This window comes from Mastomys coucha, unplaced genomic scaffold (genome assembly GCF_008632895.1).
Source record: "Mastomys coucha isolate ucsf_1 unplaced genomic scaffold, UCSF_Mcou_1 pScaffold15, whole genome shotgun sequence".
NCBI classification, from domain to species: domain Eukaryota; kingdom Metazoa; phylum Chordata; class Mammalia; order Rodentia; family Muridae; genus Mastomys; species Mastomys coucha.
In genome coordinates, this window is record NW_022196897.1 from 105319074 (window position 1) to 105344634 (window position 25561).

The window sequence follows — 25561 nt, forward strand, 5'->3', positions numbered from 1 at the left end:
CCAAGTTTCTGCTGCCTCCTTCAGGGTGCACCTTCTCCTAAGCTAGACTATCTAAGTCTGTCCTATCCTGCCCACTGTTCTGCAGACAGCGAGATGTCCAGGGCTGGTGTCCCTTTCTGATGCACCAATGACCCAGCATGTAGTCCAAAGAGCCTGTGCTTCAAGTTCAGCAAAGGTTAGGTACCTCTGGGTAATATCATCCCTCAGATGCTTAGGAATCCTAAGGGAGCTCTGAGTCTAGGTGAGGAGATGCAATCAACAGAGGTCCTGACCACTTCAAGTCTCTTTCCTGGTCTCTTTCACTTGTTACTACCTCCTCCTTCTGACTAGAGTCCCTGTTGCTATGCCTCTGGTTATCTGTCCAACAACTGGGAAGCAGAGTGAGATGGAAGGAAATTTTGACTTGTGCTTTAGCAGACTTGGGCTTAAAATCTGTTCAGCCTTTGTCAATAATTTTCCCTGAGACCTTAGACAAAGGCCTTTCCCTGTGGATCTCAGTTTCCTTCTTTGCAAAGGGAGACAACTAAACTAGAATCTGCCCTGTCCTTGGGAGTGTTCCCATTGTGCAGCAATGAGTAATAGCAGGAAGAACCTTGTTACTTCCACCCTAGGCAAAGAGCCTGGTTTGGATCTTTGTTTGGTCTGTGTACACTTTAAGGGGGAAACAGAATGCCTCTCCTCTTCCTGTTTTAAAAGTGCCTGACTTCTGTATCTGTGTGGGCAGAGGCTTGAAAACACTTGGGAACAGCTCAGCTCTTCCATTCAGTGGAAGTGGTGGGGACTACTCAGAAAGAAAGTATGCTCGGAATGTAGGACAAGGCACAAGGTGGCCTTACAGCCCCCACAGCTGTGGCCAGAGCCGCCGTGGGCAGGGGAGGACATTCAGGCCCACAGTACCATCGCTGACACTCATGAGAACTGTCCTTTAAGGGGCTCAGGACTAGAGAGTCACACATTCTTTTCTGTACTTCCAAATCAGTCCAAGAGATGAAAGCAAGCCAACTCTGAAGCACAGCGCACTTATGACATCATGGGGTCTTGCAATAACGCTTGGCTGGCAGGAGACTACAAGCTAGTATCTCCCAAGTCAGATTAGTAGAACTCAGTGCATAAAGTTAATCCCCATAATGTCACAAATACAGCCGAGTATGTAAGAGAAACACTTCATTCCTTCTCCTCTGGTCCCTCTCATACCCTAAGTCCAACTGCACAGTATGAGCAGAGCAGGAATGTGAGCAGAACACAGAGGAGCCACTAATCACTGCTTGTCAACTTCTCAGAGAGAAATCGACCATTAATACTCCATTCTCTGGAACTGGGGGAGGAACAGAGCTCTGAGCACAACTTGGTGGACACTGTGTCTTGTCAGTCTATCCGGAGACAGCTGGCAATGTTAAACATGCCATGCCTTTGTAAAACTATTTACACCAACTGTTCCTACAGGAAGGGTGATATTTCTATAAAACCACAAGCTCACACTCAGTATCAATTTTTCCAAAACACAAAATCCCTAGATTTTAGTGAGATGTTAACAGAGGGACTTAATATGCCTACACTGCTCACTCCTGGAAATTACAGCAAGAACATGTCAGCAGGTCAGGTGTGAGCCACAGAACAAGAGGTCTACTGTTGAGCTATCTCCACACAGCAGGAAAAACAACTGTCAAAAAAGGAAACTAGCAGGGCTCCAGGGGCACTGGAGAAGGGGCTGCTGAGGCCACGTGCAGGACTGGACTCCATTCCATCAAAGAAACTGTATGGGGTGGGACAGGGGCAGCAGGGCAGAGAGTACAAGCAGGCACTGGGTACTGAGGGTGCCACAGCAGGTATTGCAAGGTTAAGTCTATACATTTAGGCGTGTTCCTAAAAGCACATTCCACTGTAATCAGGAACCCCTAAAGTTATCATGGCAATCGCCACTTAGCCTTTCCATTCTGGGGACGGAGGGTGAAAGGCAAGCTCTGTCATGCCCCTCACAGGAGGACAGCTCAGGAGCTTCTGGTGGAACATTTCCAAGCAGAGATTTGCTGTCCCAAGATGGATTTCCTGCTCTTTCCTGGAGTGACTAAATCAGTGCAGACACCTGGCCTATATTTCACACAAAATGCCAATGTGCTGCAGAGATCCAGGGCCTCTCTTGGTTTTCCCACAGGTCCCACCCACTGACCTGTTGACCTCTGTTTCCCAAGGAAAAAGAAGAAAACAATCAAGATCTTTACTGGACCCCAACTCCTGTTACCTCCATGTTTAAGGAGGGTCAAGAGTAGCAAGGGGGCAGAGGGAAAAGTGATGGCCTCATGCAGGTCGCTAGTTCTGCCTCACAGGAACACAAGGCAGCAAGAGCATTAGATTACTTAAAATTGCCCACAAAAGCTAAAATTCTAAGTTAATGATTAATGTTTTAAAGATAAATTTGGGCTGGTAAGATGGCTCAACAGATAAAGGTGCTTGCAGCCATTTCTGATGACCTGACTTCAATCCCCTAGACCTACATGGTAGAAAAAAGAGAACTGATTCCCATAGGTTGTTCTGTGACCTCCACTCATTCACAGTAGCACACATTCCCTCTCCTGCCAAATAAATAATTATTGAAAAAAAAAAGAATAAGAAAACTAAATTTGTAGGCTAAGCATTGTGACTCATACCCGCTACCCAAACATGTGGGAGGTAACTGGAGACAATCGGGAGACAGGATTATTTTCAGCTACAAAGTGAGTTTGAAGCTAGCCTGGGCTACATGTGACATTCCCCTCTCCCTTTAAAGCATAAAACAAACAAACAAACAAACTAGACTTGTAAAATAATTGGCCAGAACCTTAATACTGATTTTGATTTTTCAATAGAACAGCAAGGTTTATAGCAATTATGATAATAACAACACCAGTACTGACCAATCCCTGACCACATGTCAGGTCTGCTTTACTTTATATGCTCATGAATTAAATCCTTACTGCAATCAGAGAGGCCTTACAAAAGGGCAGACTGGGGCTTGGAAGGATCACATGCTCTCACTTGTCATAGTCCACCGGTGACAAGTGACAGAGCTGAGATGTAAGCTGGCAGTCCTGGGTGGGTCTTAATACGTGGCCACCACTATCACCGCACGTACTGAAATTACTGCTGAGTCTCTAGTCTCTTTATCACACTCAAGGTAACATCTTGAAACAAAGGACTGATGGACCACTGCCCTGGGGCTTCCATGTGCATATTCTACCTACCGGGCTGGATAGCTGTGAACAAGAGACAGATGTGTACTGTGAGCACTCTCCCTTCCTTAGGGCTCTAAGCCCCTCCAAGCAACTCTACCAGGTTTGTCACTCAGCTCAAGTCAGAACAGTAAGGGAGGATGGAGTAGTTCCAAAATACTTCCTTTAATCTTACTTGCTTTATCAATAAATATAAACCCAAAGGTTTCATGATGTAAGTAGAAAATCTACAAAAAAACCCAGACAACTAAATTATCTCATAGCCCTGCTATAAACGACTGATGTAACTTCCTAGTGCCAGGGAGAAGTGGCATTCACATTTAGACTACTAACATGTAGGGAAGTCAGAAGCAATATGCCACCTTAGGGGTCTGCCCAAACCCAGAGAGAAAAGGTACATTTCCTAAAATGCCAGAACCACAATCATATAATAAACATATGATGTCAACCAGAAACAATGGTTTGGCATCTGGAGAGATGGTTTGTTTGGTGGTTAAAAGCACTGGCTGCTCTACTAAATGACTTAGGTTTGAATCCCAGAACCCATAGGACAGCTATAATTCCAGTTTGAGGAGATCTGAAGACCTCTTCTGGACTTTGTTGGCACCAGGCACAAATGTGGCACACAAACACACATATAGGCAAAACATCCATATATAGAAAATAATAATAAATCAAACAACAAACAAACAAACAACAAGCTGGGCAGTGGTGGTACATGCCTTTAAACCCAGTGACAGAGACAGAGGAAGAGAGACTATAAGAATTAATTTCTTTTGGGAAAAACAGTCATTAAAATTATATTAGATGCTAAAACTAAACACAATATATGAGCATGTGAGGCTCTCTGTAGTTTAAGAATACTGCCATTTTTAGAAAAGTAAGATGAGGGAAACCCATAACATCTAATTTATAGCAGACTGCCAGAGGAAAATGTCAGGCCCTAATCCCTGACATTTCTGGAACTGACTGAAGACACTGGTGTCTTTCAGGACTCATATGTAGGTGCTATGGGCAGAGTCTGTCCTCTGTGTGCTGAACTGCCCCCTGATACATGCTGGGATAGTAACCCCACGGCACAGCTCCAAAATGGGGTGCAGTGAGACTTCTCTCAGACGAAGCAGCTTGGTGGAGGGAGGTTGAAACCCTGGTTGTTAAGCCTCATCTCCATCAAACACTTTTGTTCTAGACTTAACTCTTCCTTGTGCTGTTCAAGTATGCGGTTTCCTAATTCAAACCTGCCTTTTCAGAGATTTGTCTCCATTTCACTGAAATGCACCGCAGACTTATTAGTCTCAGGTCCCCAAGGTTTGCTTAATGGCAAAGGTGCTGTCACCCTACAGGTACCACTTTAAGACCCTAAGAGGTACTTAATTCTTTTAAAGATGCCCTTGGGAGCAGTGGCTAAAGCCATGAGAGGCCCCTGTCATCAAGACTTGGGGAGAAAGTTATACCCAGAAAATAACTGGTTTTCTTTCCTATTATATTTTGACCTAGTTTCCAGAAAAACTGTCATGCTAAGAGTTCTTAGCTTTGACGCTAACCCTTCTGTATCCTAGAGAGCTGCTACAATCTCTCTCTCTCTCTCTCTCTCTCTCTCTCTCTCTCTCTCTCTCTCTCTCTCACACACACACACACACACACACACACACACACACACACTACACAAGTTTGAATGTCTGACCCTAACTGATGCTCTTTCTTATGCACTGTGAGACAGCTGCCTTGCCATGCACCACTTAACTGGGCTGTCAGCATTGTGGATTTCCATGAGGCACATCTGTACTTGAGAGTCTCACACAGGCACAGCCATCAGGATAGCTTGAGAGACAGACATTCCTCATTGCTGGGGCACAGGGAGACAAAAGGTAGAAAGAGGGACGCCTGAATTTTGCCTCTTCCTGACCACCATTTCTTCAGCAAATCACTTCTTTGCTTCTAGTTTTCTTACTAGTGAACTAACCATTGTATTCTCTGTTAATCCCACAAGAATAGTGCTGATAAAATGATGCAAACTATGCCCTGGGAGACAGTCTCTTCCCATTGTCTTCACTGCATGGCTATCCTGAAGTTAAATGGGAGCAGCAGACAGAGTTTAAACACTGTACTCCTGGCCAGCTCAGCACTGTGGTCTGTAGGCCTGGGTTCTAATGTTAACACTACCCCTAGGCTGAGTGGCCCCAGAGACACGATCTTACCCTCACTGCTCCTCAGTTCCTCATCACTACAGCCTCCTTATGCATCTTCATAAGGACTTAAAGATAATCTATCTCAGCTTTCCATGTTGTATATATAAGTAATGTTAGGAACAGTGTTGGACATATATTGTATAGTTATTTGCCATCTAAAATCTCTCCTCTATACTTTTCTTCCATACTCTTCTGCTCTAAGTTTGAGATCTAAAACACATTGTTATTTTAGGAAAGCAAATTATTTGAGAAAGTAAAACAAACCAATAACCATTCTTCCTGCATATTCCCTTCGAAGTATGAATTTTGCTAAATGAGATTTTGAAAAAAAAGTCAGCTTATTTCTCTTTAAAATTCTGTCAGGAAAAGAAAAAAAGCACACACACAAAAGTAAAGGGAAATGCATGTTAGGATTCTAAAGCAGTCTTCCAGGAGGAAGGCTGCTGGGCCTGCCTCTGTCTAGGCCAGTGATGGGACAAGTGTGGTTGTTGCTCACCCCATATCCTGCACACCCAGAAAGCACCTGATTGATGTGCATGTGTGTATGTGTTGGGGGGTGGGGGTTTGAGTGCATGCATGTGTGTCTTGTCTCAGTTTCCTTGGACTTGGTTCATTCATTTTGTCCTGAGACCCTCAAGACCTTGGTGAACTTAACTACTGCACAAGGAGATACTGTCACCGCTCTGGAGTGAAGGCACAGCTCTCCCTGAAGATGAGACTGTGCAGAGGAAGCTTCCGAACAGTGCTCTGTAAGTCACTGGGAACGACAAGAGTAAGCTTGTGCATGACTCCACCTATATGCCCCGCACAGTCCTGCCTGACCCATCGCCAGTTCTCTTGCTGCCCATCAAGGTGCTCAGATTGTTTGCAACAGGAGCATCTGAAAGCCTTCAAAGGGTTCTGTGCACAGAAGAATCCTTGGAGGCTGCCTGGGCTCTCAGGACAGCCACTGTCCAAGTGTTCACTCCAGAGTCCTCATGAACAGAACCTCCCAGGCTCTGAGAGGCAGCAGAGGGAGGGGTTGGTCTTATTTTTAGAAACATCTAGAAAGGAGAAGTGATCTCAGGTCTCCTGCCGAGCCTCAGTGCCAGCCCCACTTCCTCTCCCTAAGCAGCTGGAGTTGGCCCTCCACTTCCAGCTGATGGCTGGCACCCATTCTCTAAAGCCAGACTCAGAAAAGAGGAAAAAGAGGGGTGTGGAGGAATGGCAGGAAAGAAGAGGAAAGGGTTTTTAAAAAGAACACACATACAAAACAAAAGCAGGAATTGACAAATAGAATTACCTCAAACTAAAAAAGTCTCTGCACAGAAGAGAAATAATCAACAGAGTGAAAAACAATCTATATAATGGGGAAAACATTCATCAGGGTGTTGATAATCCAGACTATATAGTGAACTCAAAAGTAAAGACAGCAACTCCCAAAGAACCAATAATCCAATAAAAAAAAAAAATGGCCAAATGATCTCAAAAGAAATAAAAGTGTCAGTTAAACACATGAAAAAATGCTCAGTATCGTTAACCATCACCATCAGGGAACTAAAAATCAATGAGATCCTACCTCTCTCAAGTCAGAATGGCTATTATTTTGAAGGCTGATGATGATGTGGAGGAGAAACGCACCTTTCTGCACTGTGGTGATGTCAGGTGGGGCAGTCACTATGGAAAGCATAGTATCCTCAGATAACCAAGAGCCACCTCTCACCTGCTATCTCATTCCTGTGTAGCTAATACACCTAAAGAAATGAAACTGGGTGCACAGGAGATGCTTGCCCAGCCATGGTTATCGTGGCACTATTCAGCTAAAATATGACAGCAGCTCAGGTACCCATTAACAAAGGACGAGATAAGAAAATATGATAGTCAGTTCTGGGGTATAGCTGCAATTTTAGCTACTAGAAGATATAGCCAGGATGACTTCAAGTTCAAGGCCTGCCTTGTCTACAAAGTGAGTTCAAGGCCAGCCTGGGCAAAACCCTGGCACCCCCTCCAGAAGGAAAAAAAAAAAGTAAAAAGGGGGCTGAGGATATAGCGCAGTGGTAGAACACATGAGAAGCCTTATGTTCAATCCCTAGCCACAGTACAAAAGAGAAGAAAGAAATGTGATATATACATGCAGTAGAGTATTATTTGGCCATGAAAAGAAAATCTTGTCATCTGTAGCAAAATGGAATCAGAGGATATCATGTTAAGTGAAATAAGCTATATACAAAAGGAAAAGAATTACATGTTCTCTTTAATATATATTAGAACTAAATGAAATAATTAAAATAATTAAAAAATAAAATAAAGAAAAATTCTCAGGTGAGGGGAGAAAGAAGGAAAGATGGAAAGAAGGGAGGGACACAGTGGAGCAGAAAGGTCAGTAGAGCCCATCCTATTGGACACAGTGGAGCAGAAAGGTCAGTAGAGTCCATCCTATTGGACACAGTGGAGCAGAAAGGTCAGTAGACCCCATCCTATTGGACACAGTGGAGCAGAAAGGTCAGTAGAGTCCATCCTATTGGACACAGTGGAGCAGAAAGGTCAGCAGACCTCATCCTATTGCGGAGTTGCAGCAGAATGCCTGCCATTTGTTCTCCCTACCCCACTAACACCTCAGCTGCATTGGGAAGTCTGCTGACAAGACAACCAGGGTTGGGGCACAGATAAACACACCTTCAATCAAGGCAGAGCAACCCATATCTATTTATATCTAGAACATAATGGCCATGTATATATGCTCACTTTGGGGTTTTACCCTATCTCAGCCATGCCCTGCTCCAGGGAATAAGGAAGGAGCTCAAAGCTTAGGAATGAAAAGTTAAAGGAACATTCGGGAAGGTGAGGCAACCTGTCCTGAATCAAAAGACCCCACCTGGATGTCAGGGATGTTATGTCTTCTCTGGGCTAAACTTCCTGAGTGTGGAAAGCCCTGCATAGCATACCAGAGAGGTGCTATCTCCCAGCTACTTAATACTACTAGTGACAGACACTGAGCAACCTTGACTCTTTCTGTGCAAATCACATTATTAGCCATTTGTCCTCATACTGGGGAGCTGGAACGTCCATTCTTAGGCCTTGGCTATGCTCAGTCAAGTCACTCGGAACAGATGTGAGTAAAATAAGGTTGATTAGCACCCCCCCCCCCCCCCCCCCCCCCCCCGCTTCCTCTTCCAGACAGACATGCTCTGTCTTGTCTGGACTCCACGAGTAATAGTCTAACCAGAGGACAGCTTGCTGGTCCTTACCTGTTCAGGAAAGCATTTCCAAAGCGACTAAGCTTTCGGAATGGCTTCTTGGGATCCACAACTAAAGCATTCCCAGGGGTGCTTCCTTCGGTCTCCCCATACATCACAGCAATGAAGGAGTCTGTGGTCGGCTCTGGACCAATTCTCATGCCTGGGAAATCTTGCTCCAGTAAGTATCTGGAAGAGAAAAGAAAACAGCATGATGCCACAGACAAGAAGCCAGAGAGCTGCCTGGGATTAGCCAACTCAGACACACTTATTAAAAATCCTGGAGGATCAGAGGTTCAAGGTCATCCTTCGTTACATACAAGTTTGAAGCCAACCTAGGTTACATGAGACCCTGTCGCAAAAAATAAAACAACTCCAAAACCAAAGTAGACATCTGAGGTCCCACTGACATAATAGGTGCCACCTTAGGAGAGCCATTATACAGTTACTTCACCATTCCTACACATTCTGGGCTACTGCTGAACTCACTGCCCCTTAGAAAAGAGTCCCTGGCCTGCATATATAGCACCTTCTCTATGGTTCCCAGGCACCCTGTGTAAATAGCCGGCACGGTATGTCAGGTGTCCTGGGAATAACCAGGGAATGAGCCAGGGTCAAGGGGAGAGACTGCATGAGTTTCTGCAGCTCCCCACTCTAACATTAAACTATCTTTGTTTTCCTGACTAGACAAATGTAGTCTGTGACTATTTCTGGGGATAGAGAGAAAGAACTAAAAGTCAAATGTCAAACACAATTTTGCCATCATTATGAGGAGAAGTGAAACTTCTTTCTTGTGTAAACAAAATGAAAACCAAGCAATATTAGTAGGCTTTACTCTAAACCGTTTTTTTTCCTGTCATTGCTACTTTTAACTTTAGCCAAAGTTTTTACATTTCTGTAAAACTGTAGAGACCCAGAATAGATGCATTGTAAGTTGAGAATAATAATGAAAAAAATCTGATAATAACTCCTAGCATTTACTGAAAAGACATAAAGCTTTATGCATGCACCATGCCTTATATATGCAATATGCCTTAGGAATGCACTGTGTCTTACGCATGCATGCACTATACCTTATGCATGTACTATACCTCATACAGGCACTATTGTTTCATTCAATTCCTGCAACACTTTCAGGTGAGTGAAAATATTACCTTCATTTTACAGGTAGGAAAACAGTTACCAGAGAGGCCAGGCAACTTGCCTAATGTTACACAGTGAGTGAGTGAGTGAGTGAGTGAGTGAGTGAGTGAGTGAAAAATGGAACACAAGCAGTCAGACTCTCAGACGTGCAGAGCTTTACACTTGGTCTGGCATAGTGGCTTTCTCAGATAAGCAGGAACATTCAGGATCCTCACTCCAGGATATAAGCCTGGGAATGAGGACTTTCTATTTCCTTTAATGTGAGAGCAAAGGGGCTCACCACACTGTCCTCCCACACAATCCCCTAGACTTCCCAAGGAGCCTCAATTGCCTCATTCACCTTGAAAAAAAGCTGAAGCAAGTACATTCAAAATATGCCCATATTTAATGTTTTTCAAAACATGAAAATCTTTTCTAGTCAAAGTCTTAGAGGTCTAACAGCCCACTCAACAGCTTTAGGAGCAAAAATGTTCACATTATTTAATTCTTTTAAAGTTCCACATAAATCAGACAGACAAGAGCTCTGAGATGACCACACAGTGAGACCAGGATGTATTCACACACTGACTAGTGTGTAATGTAGCCTTGGAGCCTCAAGTCTAGCCATTCAACGGCAAAGCTAGAGTAGAAGCCAGGCTGGACCGTAGTGATGTCCAGTGTGACTTTCACACCCCTTGGCCTGGATGAGGCTCAGCAAGAAGTGAGACTAGGACTAGAGACACTGTGCGAATGACAAACTGTGAGCTAATAGCTGCCAGGGTTGCAGGATTCCTGGGGTACACACAGCTTCCAACTCAAAAAAGGGTCACATCCAAGCACCGTTCTGACACTTGAAGGCAATAGGGCCAATGTTTACTGGGGATCTCACTGCCCCATCAGCTTTGGGGGAGGGGACCTCAGAGTTGAGCTCTATATCCAGTGCCTCCTTAGAATGTGACCCTTCTCAGTGCCTTCAATAGGCCTCGTCAGGAGAGACCTCCAAGATCCACACAGGGCTGGTAAGAAGGGACCTCAGGTTGGAACAAAGAGATGCTATAGTTAGACTGGACAACTCAGGGCTGTTTAAGTCAGACACTCACTGCCAAGAGGTATCTAAACTCCGATCTGATGTTTAATTGACTTGAAATCACAGCAAATCTCATGGACTGTGGAATTAAATAGGGACTTTCAAGGAAAACTCCAATGACGAACTTGTTTAAAGGAGAGCAGGTATTTGTCTTCTGAGTTTATACAATAATAGAAGCCAAAGTTTCCTCAGTAGCAACCTTGCCAGGAAGAATATTAACAAGTCCTTATTACTGAACTGCAAATAGGAACTACGTTGAATAAGGTGTCCTCAGCTGTGGCCTTGAAGAAGCATTCAGGCTCTGGCTTTCGAACACAAGACAAGAACAAGGGAGGATTACTACTGTACTGCTTTCTTAGGATATGAAATTGATCAGTGTACTCTCCTACAGGTACTAAAAATATCCACACTCAATGTTAAGTTTCATATCAATGAAGTTCCAATAAAAACACAGTATATTAGTAAAATTTAAAAACCATCCATATACTTGATGCTGGTGAGGGTTACGAAATCTACCTCTTTGTGCAAGAATAGTTGGTACAACCTTACTGCAAAGGCACTCACACACTTCTTCACGTAACAGGCACTTAAAATGAGTCTCCCTCATCCTCTCCTACCTACTGTGGAGGTCATCTATAGGCCTGCTTTCTCTCTTTTATGAACTGACACTCGGATATACATCACACTGTTGGGCAGGCAGTAACATGTCTATGTAGAAAGAGAAGAACAACCAAGATACAGATGTTTGACATGACAAAAGTGACCCTGAAGGGATGAGGCTAAAATAAGCAGCCTGGGAGGGGAGGGGCAATGGACCCTGAGGTGACATACCCAGGCACTCTAACCTCAGACCCCAGTGTAAGGCTGAGCCAGGAGTCAAACCCTTCTCTAAAGACCTCAGAGGATTTACCAAAGCTGGCATTCCAGGGACTCTGAGGTCTTATCTGTGATAACAAGAGTAGAAAGGAACACAAGAGGCAACAGGAAAACTACAGAAAAGACTCCGCCATGGTGCAGAGCAGAGCAGAGCAGCCCACTCCACAGCCATCCTGTGCTTTAGAGACTTGATGCCTGTCCTTGGCACCACCTTGCTCCGTTTCCTGTGTTCTCAGAGAGGCCTGCCAATGCTAGGGATGATTGTTCCAAGGTCTTGAGTCAAGCCATCAGCGAATGTAAAAAGGTGCAGACATTTGAATTACATGTGGTTGGGGGGAAGTGGTGAGGGTGGACAGGGGACCTGACCTCTCTGTGTCCTGGTCTGATGAGGTCACTGCATGTAGATGGTGCCTTTTCTTTCACTGCTTAGGCTAGAGGAGGAAAATAAATTTTAAAGGAAAAGCATCATTTATGACAAAGGGAAGGAAAAAAACCCTTGGGATAATGAAAAGTCCCATGTACCATTTTCTCAAAGATGGGTTTAAGGGAAAAAAGGACATTACTTAGCATTTAAAAAAAGATGTTACCCCATCTGCCAGCTATATTTTTGTCACTTTCTTATGCATTTTCTCTGGGTTGGTACTTTCACATTTCTCTATTTTGTTTAGTGATACACCCTACCTAACATTGGGGGACTTGTCATATGCCTTTACAAAAAAAATAGTCTCAATTGGTAAATACCTTATGGGTAAGCACTATTTTCCTCCCCATTTTACAGGTGAATAAACTATGGGTCAAATAGGTTAACTGAGTTAAATCAGAATTAGAGAGGCTGAGTCACCACCAAATGGAAGCATTTAGAGGAACATGCTCTGTGAGTCACAAGGAATGTTCAGAGAGAAGATTGTATTAAGCAGGTATTCAATGAGTTATGCACACTAAAAATATTCCACATATATTTGGAGTGTTGCTTGAGCATTACTTTGACATTCTGAAGCTAAAAATCTACAGATATGGCTTATGAAAACATAAAGTATTAAAGAAACATTCATATACACACTGGCATCTGTGCAGTTTCAATTCATTATTATGCTTCAAACACATCTTAAAAGTCATTTAAGTGTGTGTGTGTATGTGTGTGTGTGTATTTGTGTATGCATGTGTGCATGTATATGTGCCACATGTGTGAGTGAAGGCCAGAAGATTTTTGGGAATTGGTTCTCTCCTTCTATGATGTGGGTTCTGGGGATTTGAATTCACGCCATCAGGCTTGGTAGCACTCACTAGGCCATCTTGCTGGCCCACCAAAACACTTCTAAAAAGAGAATTAATTTGGGGGCTGGAGAGATGGCTCAGTGGTAAAGAGCACTTACTGTTTTTACATGACTGGAGTTTTATTCATAGCACCCACATAATGGCTTACAACTGTCTGTCTGGAGAATCAAACACCCTCTTCTGGCCTTCAAGGGTACCAGACATGCATGGTATACATACATGAATACACAGAGGCAAACCATACACATAAAATAACAACAACAACAACACACCTGGGAAGTACTCTACCACTGTACCCCACACCCAGCCCTACTATTGTGGAGGTCTCTGCAAATGCTATGGCTGGCTGAGGAACGATCCCAAGAGGCAAGAAGCAAATTTGTGGTTCAAAAGTACTCAGCAGCTGGTGGTCGTTCAAACTTCTCGAGTTTAATAAATCAAGAAGTTTATTACAGCAAGTATTTAAGCACAACACAATTTCAGAAAAAAGTTTCTTGATAATTAACTTCAGTCTCATGTATACAACAAAGGTTAAGCATGTTTATACCAGAACTCTTAACAAGTACATAATGGTCTCTTCCAAAAGATAGGTTGTTGACTTAGAAACAATGCTCAAGCCAGGGAGAAAGGCTGAGGTAGACATAACTCCTGTGCGAGTCTGGATGGCCTGGTCCTAAGATAACAGGGACATTACCTAGGTTGTAGTAAATAAAGTACAGGTGACATCTCTCACACGGATAGGTTTTATTGACTGAAAAGCATACTCAAGATCTAGGGGGAAAGTCTGGGATAAACAAACAGTACTCTGGGTGAAGCCTGTCTCTACAGCTAGCAAAGATCATCAGGTTATAAATACATCCATTCCAGCATTCTGGGTGGAAAACAGGTAAGCACCTTCCTTTGACGAGACAAGCCTGCGTGTTTAACTCTCCTGGTTCCTCTAGTGCTTATCTGTGAGCAAAGACCTCATTTCCTCTACACGCTAAAGTTTTAAATCATGTAGTGTGAAATAAACATAATAGGAAATAGAATCTTGAGATCACTGGAGACATTTCATTTTTAACTCAGGAGAACAAGTCTTAAGACATTTCAATTTATAATAAATATTTGGATTTTCATGTTTTTATTGGTAATATTTGACTCATTATTTTACAAGGGAAGGGACTGGAAAGAAAGACTCCTTCTATTCTGAGTTGAACTTGAAATTATTTTGTTTTGTTTTTCAGATAGGGCCTCACTATGTAGCTAGACGAGGCTCTGATTTACAGCAATCCTACTGGCTCATTCTCCCTGGTGCTAAAATTCCAGGTGGGCCTCACCAGGTCACACTAGAAATAATATTTATTTGTTTGTTTGTTTGAACTCATGTGTATGGGTGTTTTGCCTGAAAGTGTGTCTGTGTACTACTTGAGTGTTTGATGTCCAAGGAGGCCAGAGTCCAAGGAAGAATTGGATCCGCTGGAAGTGGAGTTACAGACAGGTGTGAGCTGCCATGTGGGTGCTGAGAACTGAACACAGGTCCTCTGGACAAGGAGGCAGTGTTCTTAACCAATGAGCCATCTCTCCAGCACCATGGCTATTTTTTTTAACATTTTGATAGATTCTATCCAATATTTTTTCTGTGGATATAATTTTTCTTCTAAAATTATAAACTGCCAAAAGAACTTTACATCTAGATTTTTCACCATTAGTTTCTCTACGCCATTAAAAAAAACCTTTGACATGATTTTTTTTTTTTTTTTTTTTTGAGACAGGGTTTCTCTGTATAGCCCTCACTGTCCTGGAACTCACTCTGTAGCCCAGGCTGGCCTCGAACTCAGAAATCCGCCTGTGTCTCTCTCCCAAGTCCTCAGGGTGGCCTCTCATAGTAATATTACTGTCTCAGCCCCCTAGGTGCTAGGATTCCACAAAAGTCATCATTCTCAGCTTCATGGCTATAAGCTTTCTAAGATAGTATCAATTTAGTTTGCCATTTCCTAACTGTTAGGCAGCTAGATAGTTTTCATTACTCAGGCCAGGGGAGCAGCTCAGTGGTACAGCTGGGTGCTTAGCATGTCTGAGGCTTAGTCCCCGACACACAAATCAGTCTGTAAATCAATAAGTAAATTTGATCTCCATTATCATTTTAGTTATTTTTTGTGTTTTTAAACTTCTGTTTTATTATTTCTTTCTGTTTTATTTAGTTTTGGGGATGGGTCAGGGTCACTATATATCCTTGGCTGTTTTAGAACTTGCTAAATAGACCGAGCTGGCCTTGAACTCACAGAGATCTGCCTGCTTCTGCCTCTCCAGTGCCGGGATTAAAGGTGTGTGTTACCATGCCTTGCAAAACTGTCTTTCTTAAGCATGAAACCTGACATATTATCACTAGGATTGGATCTGTAGGTGATATTATTTTAGAAATGCTGTGCCTAGCAATGGAATGAACATTAATATGTTGAGCCAAAAGCCTGGAATTTGCTGGGTGAAATCTTACTTCTCTGATGGATTTTCCAGCTTTCAGTGGAATTCAACTACTTGATGCTGAGCTGAGCTTTGAACAATTGCTGCCAACATAGTATCACCACCGTGCCTTCCTTCTATGCTTTCAGGATGGTAGAGAAATCTCTTGGAATCAAATCAATTTTTCACAGCACTGTTCATTTTTCAGATTTTTAATTCTATCACACAATGAACATTCATGGTTTTTGATGTTATGATTTGTAACCTATAGATCTGACAGACTTTCCTTAGACTATAAATTCTTGATCTTTGATCACCATAGTTCTTCCTGAGGGCTTTGCAAAACATGGGATTTTCTAAAAATTTTGACACTTTTTCTATGAATACTGATACTCTCTAATAATTGCATTCTACACAGCACAGGAATAAAGGAACAACAACTAGTATTTAAATCTTATCAGACATTATGTCTTGCCCCTAATAGATGTTAAATATAAATATATATACATATATATATATGTATAAATATAAATACACACACACACAGAGTCTCACCATGTTACTGTAGCTGGCTGGAACATTCTATGCATACCAGACTGGCCTCAAACTTATAGAGATCCACCTAGCTCTGCCTCTGGAGTTTTGAGATTAAAGGTGTATGTAACCACACTCAGTTAAATAAAATTCTTTAAATGTTAATAATAATAATTAAAAAAATCTCTTCTAATTTAGGTAAAACAACAAATGTCACTACAATGAGAGTTTTGACAGGAATGTCCCATGCTCAGTCCAGTAAGATATGAACAAGAGGAGACAATGTAATTACAAGTGTAACTGATACAAGCAGGAAGACATAGGAGAGTCTACTCAGAAGCTGCTGGAATACTCCTTCAGCCAAATGACTAGAAGAAAACCAAAACCTTGACAGCCATCGTACGTACTAGTGATAGCAGACCATAAATAACATATGGAAACAGTGTTTCACAAAGCAGCAGCAGCTGGAGTACCCAGGATAGTCATAAGAGCTGCAGGGGCTGGAGAAGTAAAGCAGCGGCCTTTGCAGCCTCATGAGGGAAGGGTCCAGTCAAAGCAGGGCGGCCTTTGCAGCCTCATGAGGGAAGGGCCCAGTCAAAGCAGGGCGGCTTCTGCCTGGGAACAGCAGATGCAAAATCTCACATAGACAAAACGCAGTTCTCACACAAGTGGATCCCAGTGAGATTTTTCAAGGAAGTACCTAACAATGTTATTTTAAAGTTCTCAACAAGAAATAGAAAATGACAATTAATAGTATGGTATGGGTCTAAAGAATTCATGAATATAATAGCAAGGAGAAAGGTCCCAATAGACCTAATATTAAATAACAGCCTAGGAGGAAGCTCACTGAGTAGGAGGAAGAGCTAGTATTCTTTAACAGGAGTGCTTAAAATGGCCAAAGACAAAAAACAACTAAAAGCATGTGTGCCCTCTACCCTACCAGGACACATAAAACAAATAATGCAAAAAATAAATGCAAATATTGAAATATAGAAAAAAAAATCAGTAATGATTTCCCAAGCAATTATAAACAAGGATTCCTCATAGATAAATATATCAAAAATAGAAAATGTTATATTTGATCATAAACATTAAATATATTTGCATGCAAATTCTTATTAAAATGTAAAAGCAAACTTCTAACTGAAAAAGATTTACAATAATTATAACTAAGAATTCATAAGAGTTATTGGGGAAAATATCTAACTTATCAACATGAGAAAGACTAACAATAGAATGGAAATTGTGCAAAGTTCACAGAATTCACGAAGAAATAAAGATAGTAACTATTTTATATGCTCAACCTTACCAGCTTTTTAAAAAACAAATTTAAAAAATGTTTTCCTATTAAACTTACTGGTAGCCTAGTAAAGATGTGATCCTGATTCTCATTTCTGGTGGGAGTTTAAATTGAAGTAACTTTTCTGAAAAATAGTATGTATTCATGGACATTGGTAGATATAATAATTTAGTAACACACATAATCCTGAAAAGATAGTAAGGTGTCTTTTTGCATGTATACATAGGTGTGTGCGTGTGTTTACAGGTGCAAATATGTGCCTGTGTGCATATGCTTATGGAGGTCAGAGGACAACCTTGGGTGACACTCCTCAAGGGCCATCCACATTTAGTTTTGAAATAGGTTCTCTCGCTGGCTTAGAGCTCACTGAGTGAGCTGGCTGGCCCCAGAGCTCCACCTGTCTCTGCCCCTCTAAACCCTGGGATTACAAATGCATGGCTGCATGCCTGACATTTTTATGTGGTTTCTGGTGATTGAACTCAGAACCTCATGCTTGCATGACAAACACTTTATAGCCTGAGCTATCTCCCTAGTTTTTTTATTTCGTTTTGTTTTGAATGCAGCATTTATGCTCAGGCTAGTCTAAGAAATAAAGCTGGAAATAAAGTCTTCTGATCAAAAGTATTCATCATAGCATTATGCATAACAGTATAAGATTAAAAACAAATGCTTCAGGCTGTGCTGTGGAGTGATACAACCATCCAAGGTTCCTGAGGTGGGGCGCAATCTCCTCTACTGCTCCCCACCGTACTGCCTAGAGACACGGTCTCTCACTGAACCAGAAACTTCCTATTTAGTCATTTCAGCCACCTGTGTCTACACTACTGGGTTACAAGTACCCAAGAGCTGTATCCAGCCTTTTACATGGGTGCTAGGGATTTGAACTCAGGCACCCATGCTGACAAGAGCAAGGGCACCTTCCCACTGAGACTACTTCCCAGCCCCTGAAATTACTTTTGAAGATTATTTAATGATATTAAAAACTTTCAACAGGTTACATTAAGTGGGGGAAAAACCCATCGCCTTGCTGAGTTGTATTTATCACGTACTCTCCAGCAGGATTTCATGTCTTCATCTGAGTCTTCACTGAAAATGTGATTAGATAAAGCTGGGGACAGGTGGAGAGTTCACTGGAGTCAGTCTCCCTCTGCTGGATCAAGGCTGAGCTTCTTAAGGCTTGATGGTTCAACTGTTGGGATTCCACGGGCTGGCCCTTCAGATATCAGTGGTTCTCACATGTTCCCCGGAGAAGGCTACAGAAGACCCAGAGGAAGCCTCTGACCACCACATTCCAACAGAGGATGTCTCAGATGGGACCCTGGGATCTTCATCTTGACAGCTGACTCAGATAGACAGCCAGATTTAGGGATCAACATTTTCTCGCTCACAATCCCAAAGTTTGAAATGCATATTAAATGTCTTTAGAAGTAATCATCTAAATGAGTTTTTTTTTAAAATTAAAAAAAAATCCCAGTACTATAAATCATCACCACAAAGTTTCTCTTTCCACCAACATTTATCATGATACTTGGCCACTTGCAAGCAGATAATACAATGAATGGACAAGCCACCGACCATCTGGCTGTGCTGAATACTGTCACAAATGTCACACACTAACCTGTCCCACAGCCCTCCCACCCTACTTCATGCCCTAGTTTCGGCTTTGTTCTCAGTCACCAGTTGTCTTTTCTCTACAGCCTGCCCCCTTCCAACCACTGATAACTGTTGAGGTCATGCTCTTCTTTAAGCTAGCCAGTGCAATGTCTGACCTGTAGCTCCTCCCCTCCAGTGTCCCGCGGCTGAGGATTTTCTATATTTGATCCTGCCACCACATTCCTCAACCCACCACTGGCTTCTACCATCACCACTCTCTGACATGGCTTTTGCCATGGTCACTCTGGCTCCACATGGCTGGTCCACCTATAAGCTCTGATTTGATCCTTCCCCCCAGAAATACCTGGTTCTTTGTGCCCTCTCCTCTTGGCTTCTGTAAGGATATGCTTATTTTGCCTGTTCAGCATCCCTCTCCCCTTTTCTGATAACCTTTCCCAATGCTTCAGCCTTATAGGTTAGGGGCTGACAACCCCATTCTGTGTGCTTTGCCCTCTATCTCTCCAGGGAGAGGTACATGACCATATGAAAGCCATGGGACTCAAGTCAGAGACTTGCTGAAAATGCTGTAGTTAATTTCTATCTCCTTTTGCTACTAAACACTATATATACATATAAATGTGTGTGTATGTGAGGGGGGACAGGGAGGAAGAGAGGAAGAGGGAGAGGGGGGAGAGAGACGGAGGGAGGGAGAAGAGGAGGAAGAGAGGTAAAGTGGGAAAGAGAGAAAGGAGAGAGGGTCCTACTTAGTCTAGACTTGCCTCAAACTTGCTATGGCAGATATTGATGTCCTTGAACTTCTTTCTGCTCCTGCTGTCTCAATCTCCCAAGCGCTGGCATTACAGGTATGTATCATTATACCTGCTTTATGTGGTACTAGGGATGAAACCCAGGGCCTTTGCATTCTAGAAAAGCACTCTATCTATGGATCTATAGATCACACCCCCTAAATAGTATATTTAAAACAGCATTTTACAAGTTTTAATACATAATAATATTAAGCACTAATTTTTCTTTTATGTATGAGTGTTTTGTCTTTATGAATTTGAGTATATCATGTGCATGCAGTGCCTGTGGAGGTCAGAAAAGCACGTCAGATCTCCTGAAACTAGGGATACAGATGGTTGTGAACCACCCTATAAATACAGAGAACCAAACTGGCTCCTCAACAATAGCAGCTATCATTGTCAGCCACCGAGCCATCTCTCTCTCTAGCCCTTAGTAAGCATTTAATTATGAAAATTCTCATCAAACACTTACTTTATCAACTTGAGTATTATGAATGACAAATGTTTATTAACTGACAATATATACAAGGAGAAACAAAACCATGGGGATTCCACGGTAGCTATCTGTACTCCCACTACCCCACATTTACTCTTTAGTTCCCTTTGTTTTTGTGTTTTGTTTTGTTGTTCTTTTGTTCCTTTAGCTCATTTCTACTTAGTTTTCTTTTTGGAATACACTTTTTGTTTTTAATTAGCATACACAGATGCACAAATTACTTGACAGGCACTAATTACAGAAGTATGGAAATCAAAATTGTGGGCTGCTTCATATTGGAAGAATGTTTTTATTGGTTTGTTTTTGTTTTTCAATTCTAGTGATTAAACCGAAGACTCTGTGCATACTAGGCAAGCACTTCACTGCTGAGCTACAACCCAACCCCAAGTAGAATACAACTCATATACTAGAAAATTTACTCTTCTAAAAAGTAGATCCATGTGTGATTTACTCTCAAAGTTCTATAATCAGTACCACTACCCAATTTCAGAGCACTTTCATCACTCCAAAAAGGATCTGCATACCCATGAACAATCTCTCTTCATTACTTTTGCACACAAGAATCCAGCTGTCCCAGCATTACCTGTCAAGGAACCTAGTCTTTTTCCATTGAACCGTCACTGGTATCTTATCAACTATCAGTTGATCATAAATATGAAGGTTTATTTTGGGGCTCTCAGGTCTGTCTACTGATCTGTCTATCCTTCTGCTGCTGCCACGCTGCTTCGTTTTCAGTAGTTACATGATAAATTCTAAATCAGAAAATGTGAGCCCTCCAAACTGTTCTTTTTCAGAGCTGTCTTCTGTAGTTCCAAGTTCCTAAGAATTATAAAGTTAGCCTATCAATTATTGCCTCAAACAAATGATAAAAACCCAAAGATGTTAATGGAAATTATTTTGAGTTTGACAACCAATTCAGGTATACTGGTTGGGCATGGTGGCACACTCCTATAATCTCAGAACTCCAGAAGCAGAAGCAGGAGCATTACCACAAGTTTGAAGCCATCCTGGGCTATGTAGTGGGTCTTGGTCACCAAGTAATATGCATTGAGACAGAAAGCAGTTTAGGAACACTGCCATCTTAATATGGCCTCCAATCCACAGATACTGGGTGATTTTCCATTTAGTTCCTCCCTAATTTCTTTCAGTGATGCCTCTAATTTTCCAGGCAGAAGTCTTGTATTTCTTTTTGTTGGGCTTACTCCAATGTGTCAATATTTCATCCTTTTGGGATGCTATTATAAACAGGTTAGTTTGCTTAATGTCACTTTGAGGCTGTTCATTTCAAGTTTATACAAATGCAATAGATTTCTGTCTTTTGTCAAGATTTTCTAAATATAAAAAACCATGTGCTCTGCAAACAGTTTCACTCTTTTCCAATCTGGACACAGCCTATGTCTTCTTGCTTTACTGCCCTGTTCTCTGCCCCTTTAAAGCCTATCTAGTTTCTTTGTTTCCATTCTGGAGATTCAATCTAGGATTCCACAAGCTAGGTAAGTCCCACCACTGAGCTATTGCCCACCCGGTCTACATAGTTTCTGAAGTCACTTCTTTTCTCTTTAGAATAAATCTTCTTGAGGAAACATGCCAAAGTACATGAGGAAGAGAGGAAGTAAAACTTTTTTTTTTTTTCAAGACAGAGTTTCTCTATATAGCCCTGGAACTCACTCTGTAGACGAGGCTGGCCTCAAACTCAGAGATCTGCCTGCCTCTGCCTCCCAAGTGCTGGGATTAAAGGCATGGGCCACTGCTGCCAGGTTGGAAGTAAAACTCTTAAGAGCAAAGTTGCAATTTGTAGTTTGAATAGATTTCTGGGAGCCTCCCATGCTTTACAGTGGAATGAGTTTGCTTTATATCAGCTGGGCCCAGTGACCTTTTTTTTTCTGGAGGAACCTCTGAAATCAATTTTTAAATAAATTTATTTTTAATAGTGTGTATGTATGTAACATGTAAATGCAGGTGCCCATGAAGTCCAGAAGAGGGCACTGGATTCCCTAGGGCTGGTGTCACAGGTAGTTGTGAGCTACCCGACATGTGTATTGGGAACTAACTCCAAACTTCTGGGTGTTTGGGTCTTTTGGAAGAACAGGAAGTGCTCTTAACTGCTGCTGAAGCTTTTTTCTTCTCAAGCTTTAGACATAAGCCCAACACCTGCTCTTCCTTAGTTATTAAAATCAAAGATGATATGGTCACTTTTACTAGTGCCAATCCCTTCTCCTTCTCTGGACAGAGTAGAGGTGGACTATTTAACAGTTCTTACTATATATCCTGTCACCTGAGAAATAAAATAACCAGACAAAAGCGCTGTCAGCTGTTTTATCGTTACCCTAAAGAGACTTACAAATATCTCTACCACATCTGAAGCCTCCTCTGGCCTTTCAATGCTACAATCTCTAGGTGATCCTACCAATCTGTTCTTTCTATTTAACCTCAACCTCACTCTTTATTTACCCTCTTCCTGGCATTTGGCCCCTCCTGGTGACCATCTGTACAGGAGTGAGCATATTTCGTGATACCCCAGGCTCTTCAGGCATCCCACCCAGGAGACCTTTCCATCAAATCAAGGACACACTTATCTGCCTCGCTTCTGATAAATGTCCTGGCCCAGCACATATAACATGACTTCTATTTTCTCCAAAACAAGAGAGAAAAATAAAGTTTTTAGGAGTAAGACACATAATCAAAGGTTATGCTAAATGGCTTACAATGAAGAAGAATGTTTTCCTCCATGATTCCGTGGCTCCTGTGTTAGTCAGATGGAAAAGAATAATGACTTTACGGACAAGCCCCTTCCCCAAGTTTGTGTGAACACGTAGTTCTGCAGCTAGAAGCAAAGCACGCAGGTCCCTAGCCAGGACCTAACTAGAGCAAGGTCCGAGAAGGCCAGCTCTCACAGATATCTCCATTGTTTACGTCTCTGTGTGCCAAGTCTCCAGGACAGCTGCCCTCTGTTTGCTGCTTTCCTCCCAGAGACCAATCACTTCCCCCTACTCCTCTCTAAAATCAATTTCAGATGCCACAAGTGCCGCTTCATCTAGCCTCCCGTCCATGGTGATCCTCTTCTAATCTCAAGGTCCTCTTTGGGCTCTTTGTGGAGTAACAAAGCCACTTGGACCAAGCTCGCAGCTAAGGTGATTCTTCCCTGGGTTGCCCCTTCTACTCAGCTCCAGCTCTAAAAAGGGCTTAATTAAGAGGTATAGCTGTAAGTCGAACCTCAGAGCCTGTCTTTTAACCCTCTCCCATAAAGCTTCTGAGAACTGAAGCATAGAAGAATGAGTATATAACAAAATAATATGAGGTGGGGAAAGAGGATTGTAATGGTTATGTTCACTCAGAAATGAACCTAGATACGCTACAGTAGCTGGCTCCTTGGAAGATGCAAAGGGCTAATTGAGATGATGCTTGCCTGTAAGCCAAGGATTCCACCTTCCTGAGAATTGCATTATGCTTTCCTACCTCAGGCTTGTTTATGAGTCGGGCTGTGGACAGAGGCACACACTGGGCTAGGTTGGTACAGGACCCAGAAAAGAAAGGCTCCCTAATTATCCATAGGTATGTGAGGCCCATAGTACATATAGGAGGGAATGGTGGGACTGCCGTGCACCTGCCACCAGTATGTTTTAACAATGTTATAGTCTTACCGTGTCTTACATTCTCTCCTCGCTCCTGTAATACTATCCTGATAATTCAGCTACTACCAAGACCTTAATGTACCTTCTGTTTGCCATTTGCTTTGTTTTTGTTTCTTAGGTGTTGCTGGTCTTATTGCTGCAGTTTTGAAGACAGGGTCTTTTGTTGTCTAGTCAGGATTATCCTAGATGGCCTTATGTAGCCCAGGCTAGCCTGGAAGGCATAATCCCCATGATCCAGCTTCCCCAATCCTTGGATGGCAAACACCATCTCAATTAGCCCTTTGCATCTTTCAAGGAGCCAGCTACTGTAACATATGTAGGTTCATTTCTGAGTGAACATAGTCAACACTGTTTTCAGCTAACTTAAAAGCATCCAATGAAATAATTTCAACATTATTTTCCCCCTCTCTTTGTTCACATTTCAAACTATAATGTATTTCCTTTGTTGAGTTTATTCACAGTGTATCTACAGGCCTGGATTTAACATATTTCTTGTACTAACAACTTTTCAACTTTTCTATTTTTTTTTTTTTTGGAACTCTTTAGGTCACAGGAGGGGGAAAAGGGAGGTCATACTTAACAGAACCCAAGACAGACGAAGTTTTCTGAACACCTGTTGAACACCAAATGATGAAGAGTGTTCTAATTCCCAAACTCTGGATCCAAATCTTAAATGTTCAGTCACTTTGCTTCGTCTGATAGGGATGTGAACTTAGAAAAGCAAATCTCCCCAAAGACAGGGAAATAGACGCCTTATTTAAAAAGCAGCCCGTTTCATTGTAAATTATTTCTCTCATCGAGTCACTTCAGAGGAAGTTTAGTGATTGGAACTGCAGGGCAAGCCAGATATTGCTTCCGGAGACAGAGTGACCGCGACAAATATTTTCAGTTTGTCAAGGGTGAAGAAATGGAAACTAACAAACAGTAACCCGACACTCCCCTTCATTCCACAGGCTGGGGAGCTAGCTACACTGTAGGCTAACTTCCTATAGATCATAAAGCTGACCGATAGCAGCCCAGCCGCGGTGGCGGAACATGGCACACGTAAGGGCATAGCAATACTCCCACTGTGGCATTCACTCATTCGTTCGTTCATTCATTCATATCACAGTGCCGGAAAGTTACCTCTCCACCTAGGAGCGGCATACCTTCATTATCACTTTCAGCCTTAGGCTGCACTAATGATGAGCCTTGCCCTCTCTCCCTTTCCTGCACTCCCAGGCCAGGGTGACAGGCTCAAGGAATGCCTTGGCAACAGCAAGGAAGGGGCTCCCAGCGCGCTGGGGGCCGGACTCAAGGGAGCCTTGCGCAACCGAACCGGTTGGTGCCGGGAGAGGCGACACTCCGGGCCACCAAGCTCGGAGTGTAACCTAAGGGCAGGCCGTGCCCTAGCGGAGCGGTAGCGAGCCGTCGAGGCAAGTTACCTGATGAAGGTGGTCTTGCCCGTGCTGTACTGGCCCACCAGCAGGATCATGGGCTTGTTTTCGAAGTCGGCGTCCTCCAGCGCGGGCGAGTGGAACTCGTGGAAGCGGTACGCCTCCTCCAGCGGCAGCACCTTGCGCTGGTAGAGAGAGCGCAAGCCGCCAGTCACCGTCTGCACTGCATCCATGCCGCCCGAGCGCTCGCGCCCGCCAGCCTGCCGCCCCATCCAGCTGAACATGCCGCCGCCGGACAACTTGCCACAGCCGCGCTTCACTCAGAACCCCACCAGACGCGTCACTCGCTCCCCGCGCCCGCCCGGGTAGCTCTCGCCGCCGCCCGCTCCCGGACCCGCCCCCTGCCGCAACG

At 42.9% G+C, this 25561-nt stretch overlaps 1 protein-coding gene across 1 annotated transcript in view; it reads right to left on the reverse strand.

Moving 5' to 3' along the window:
• The window catches only part of Ehd4 (EH domain containing 4), a 69615-nt gene extending 44054 nt beyond the window's left edge, over positions 1 to 25561 (reverse strand). The window contains exons 1-2 of the mRNA XM_031371568.1: positions 25198 to 25561; positions 8623 to 8799 (exon numbers count right to left, since the gene is read on the reverse strand). Of these exons, the coding sequence (XP_031227428.1) occupies positions 8623 to 8799; positions 25198 to 25433 (413 nt within the window). The 5' untranslated portion in view covers positions 25434 to 25561. The remainder of the gene's footprint in view (positions 1 to 8622; positions 8800 to 25197) is intronic.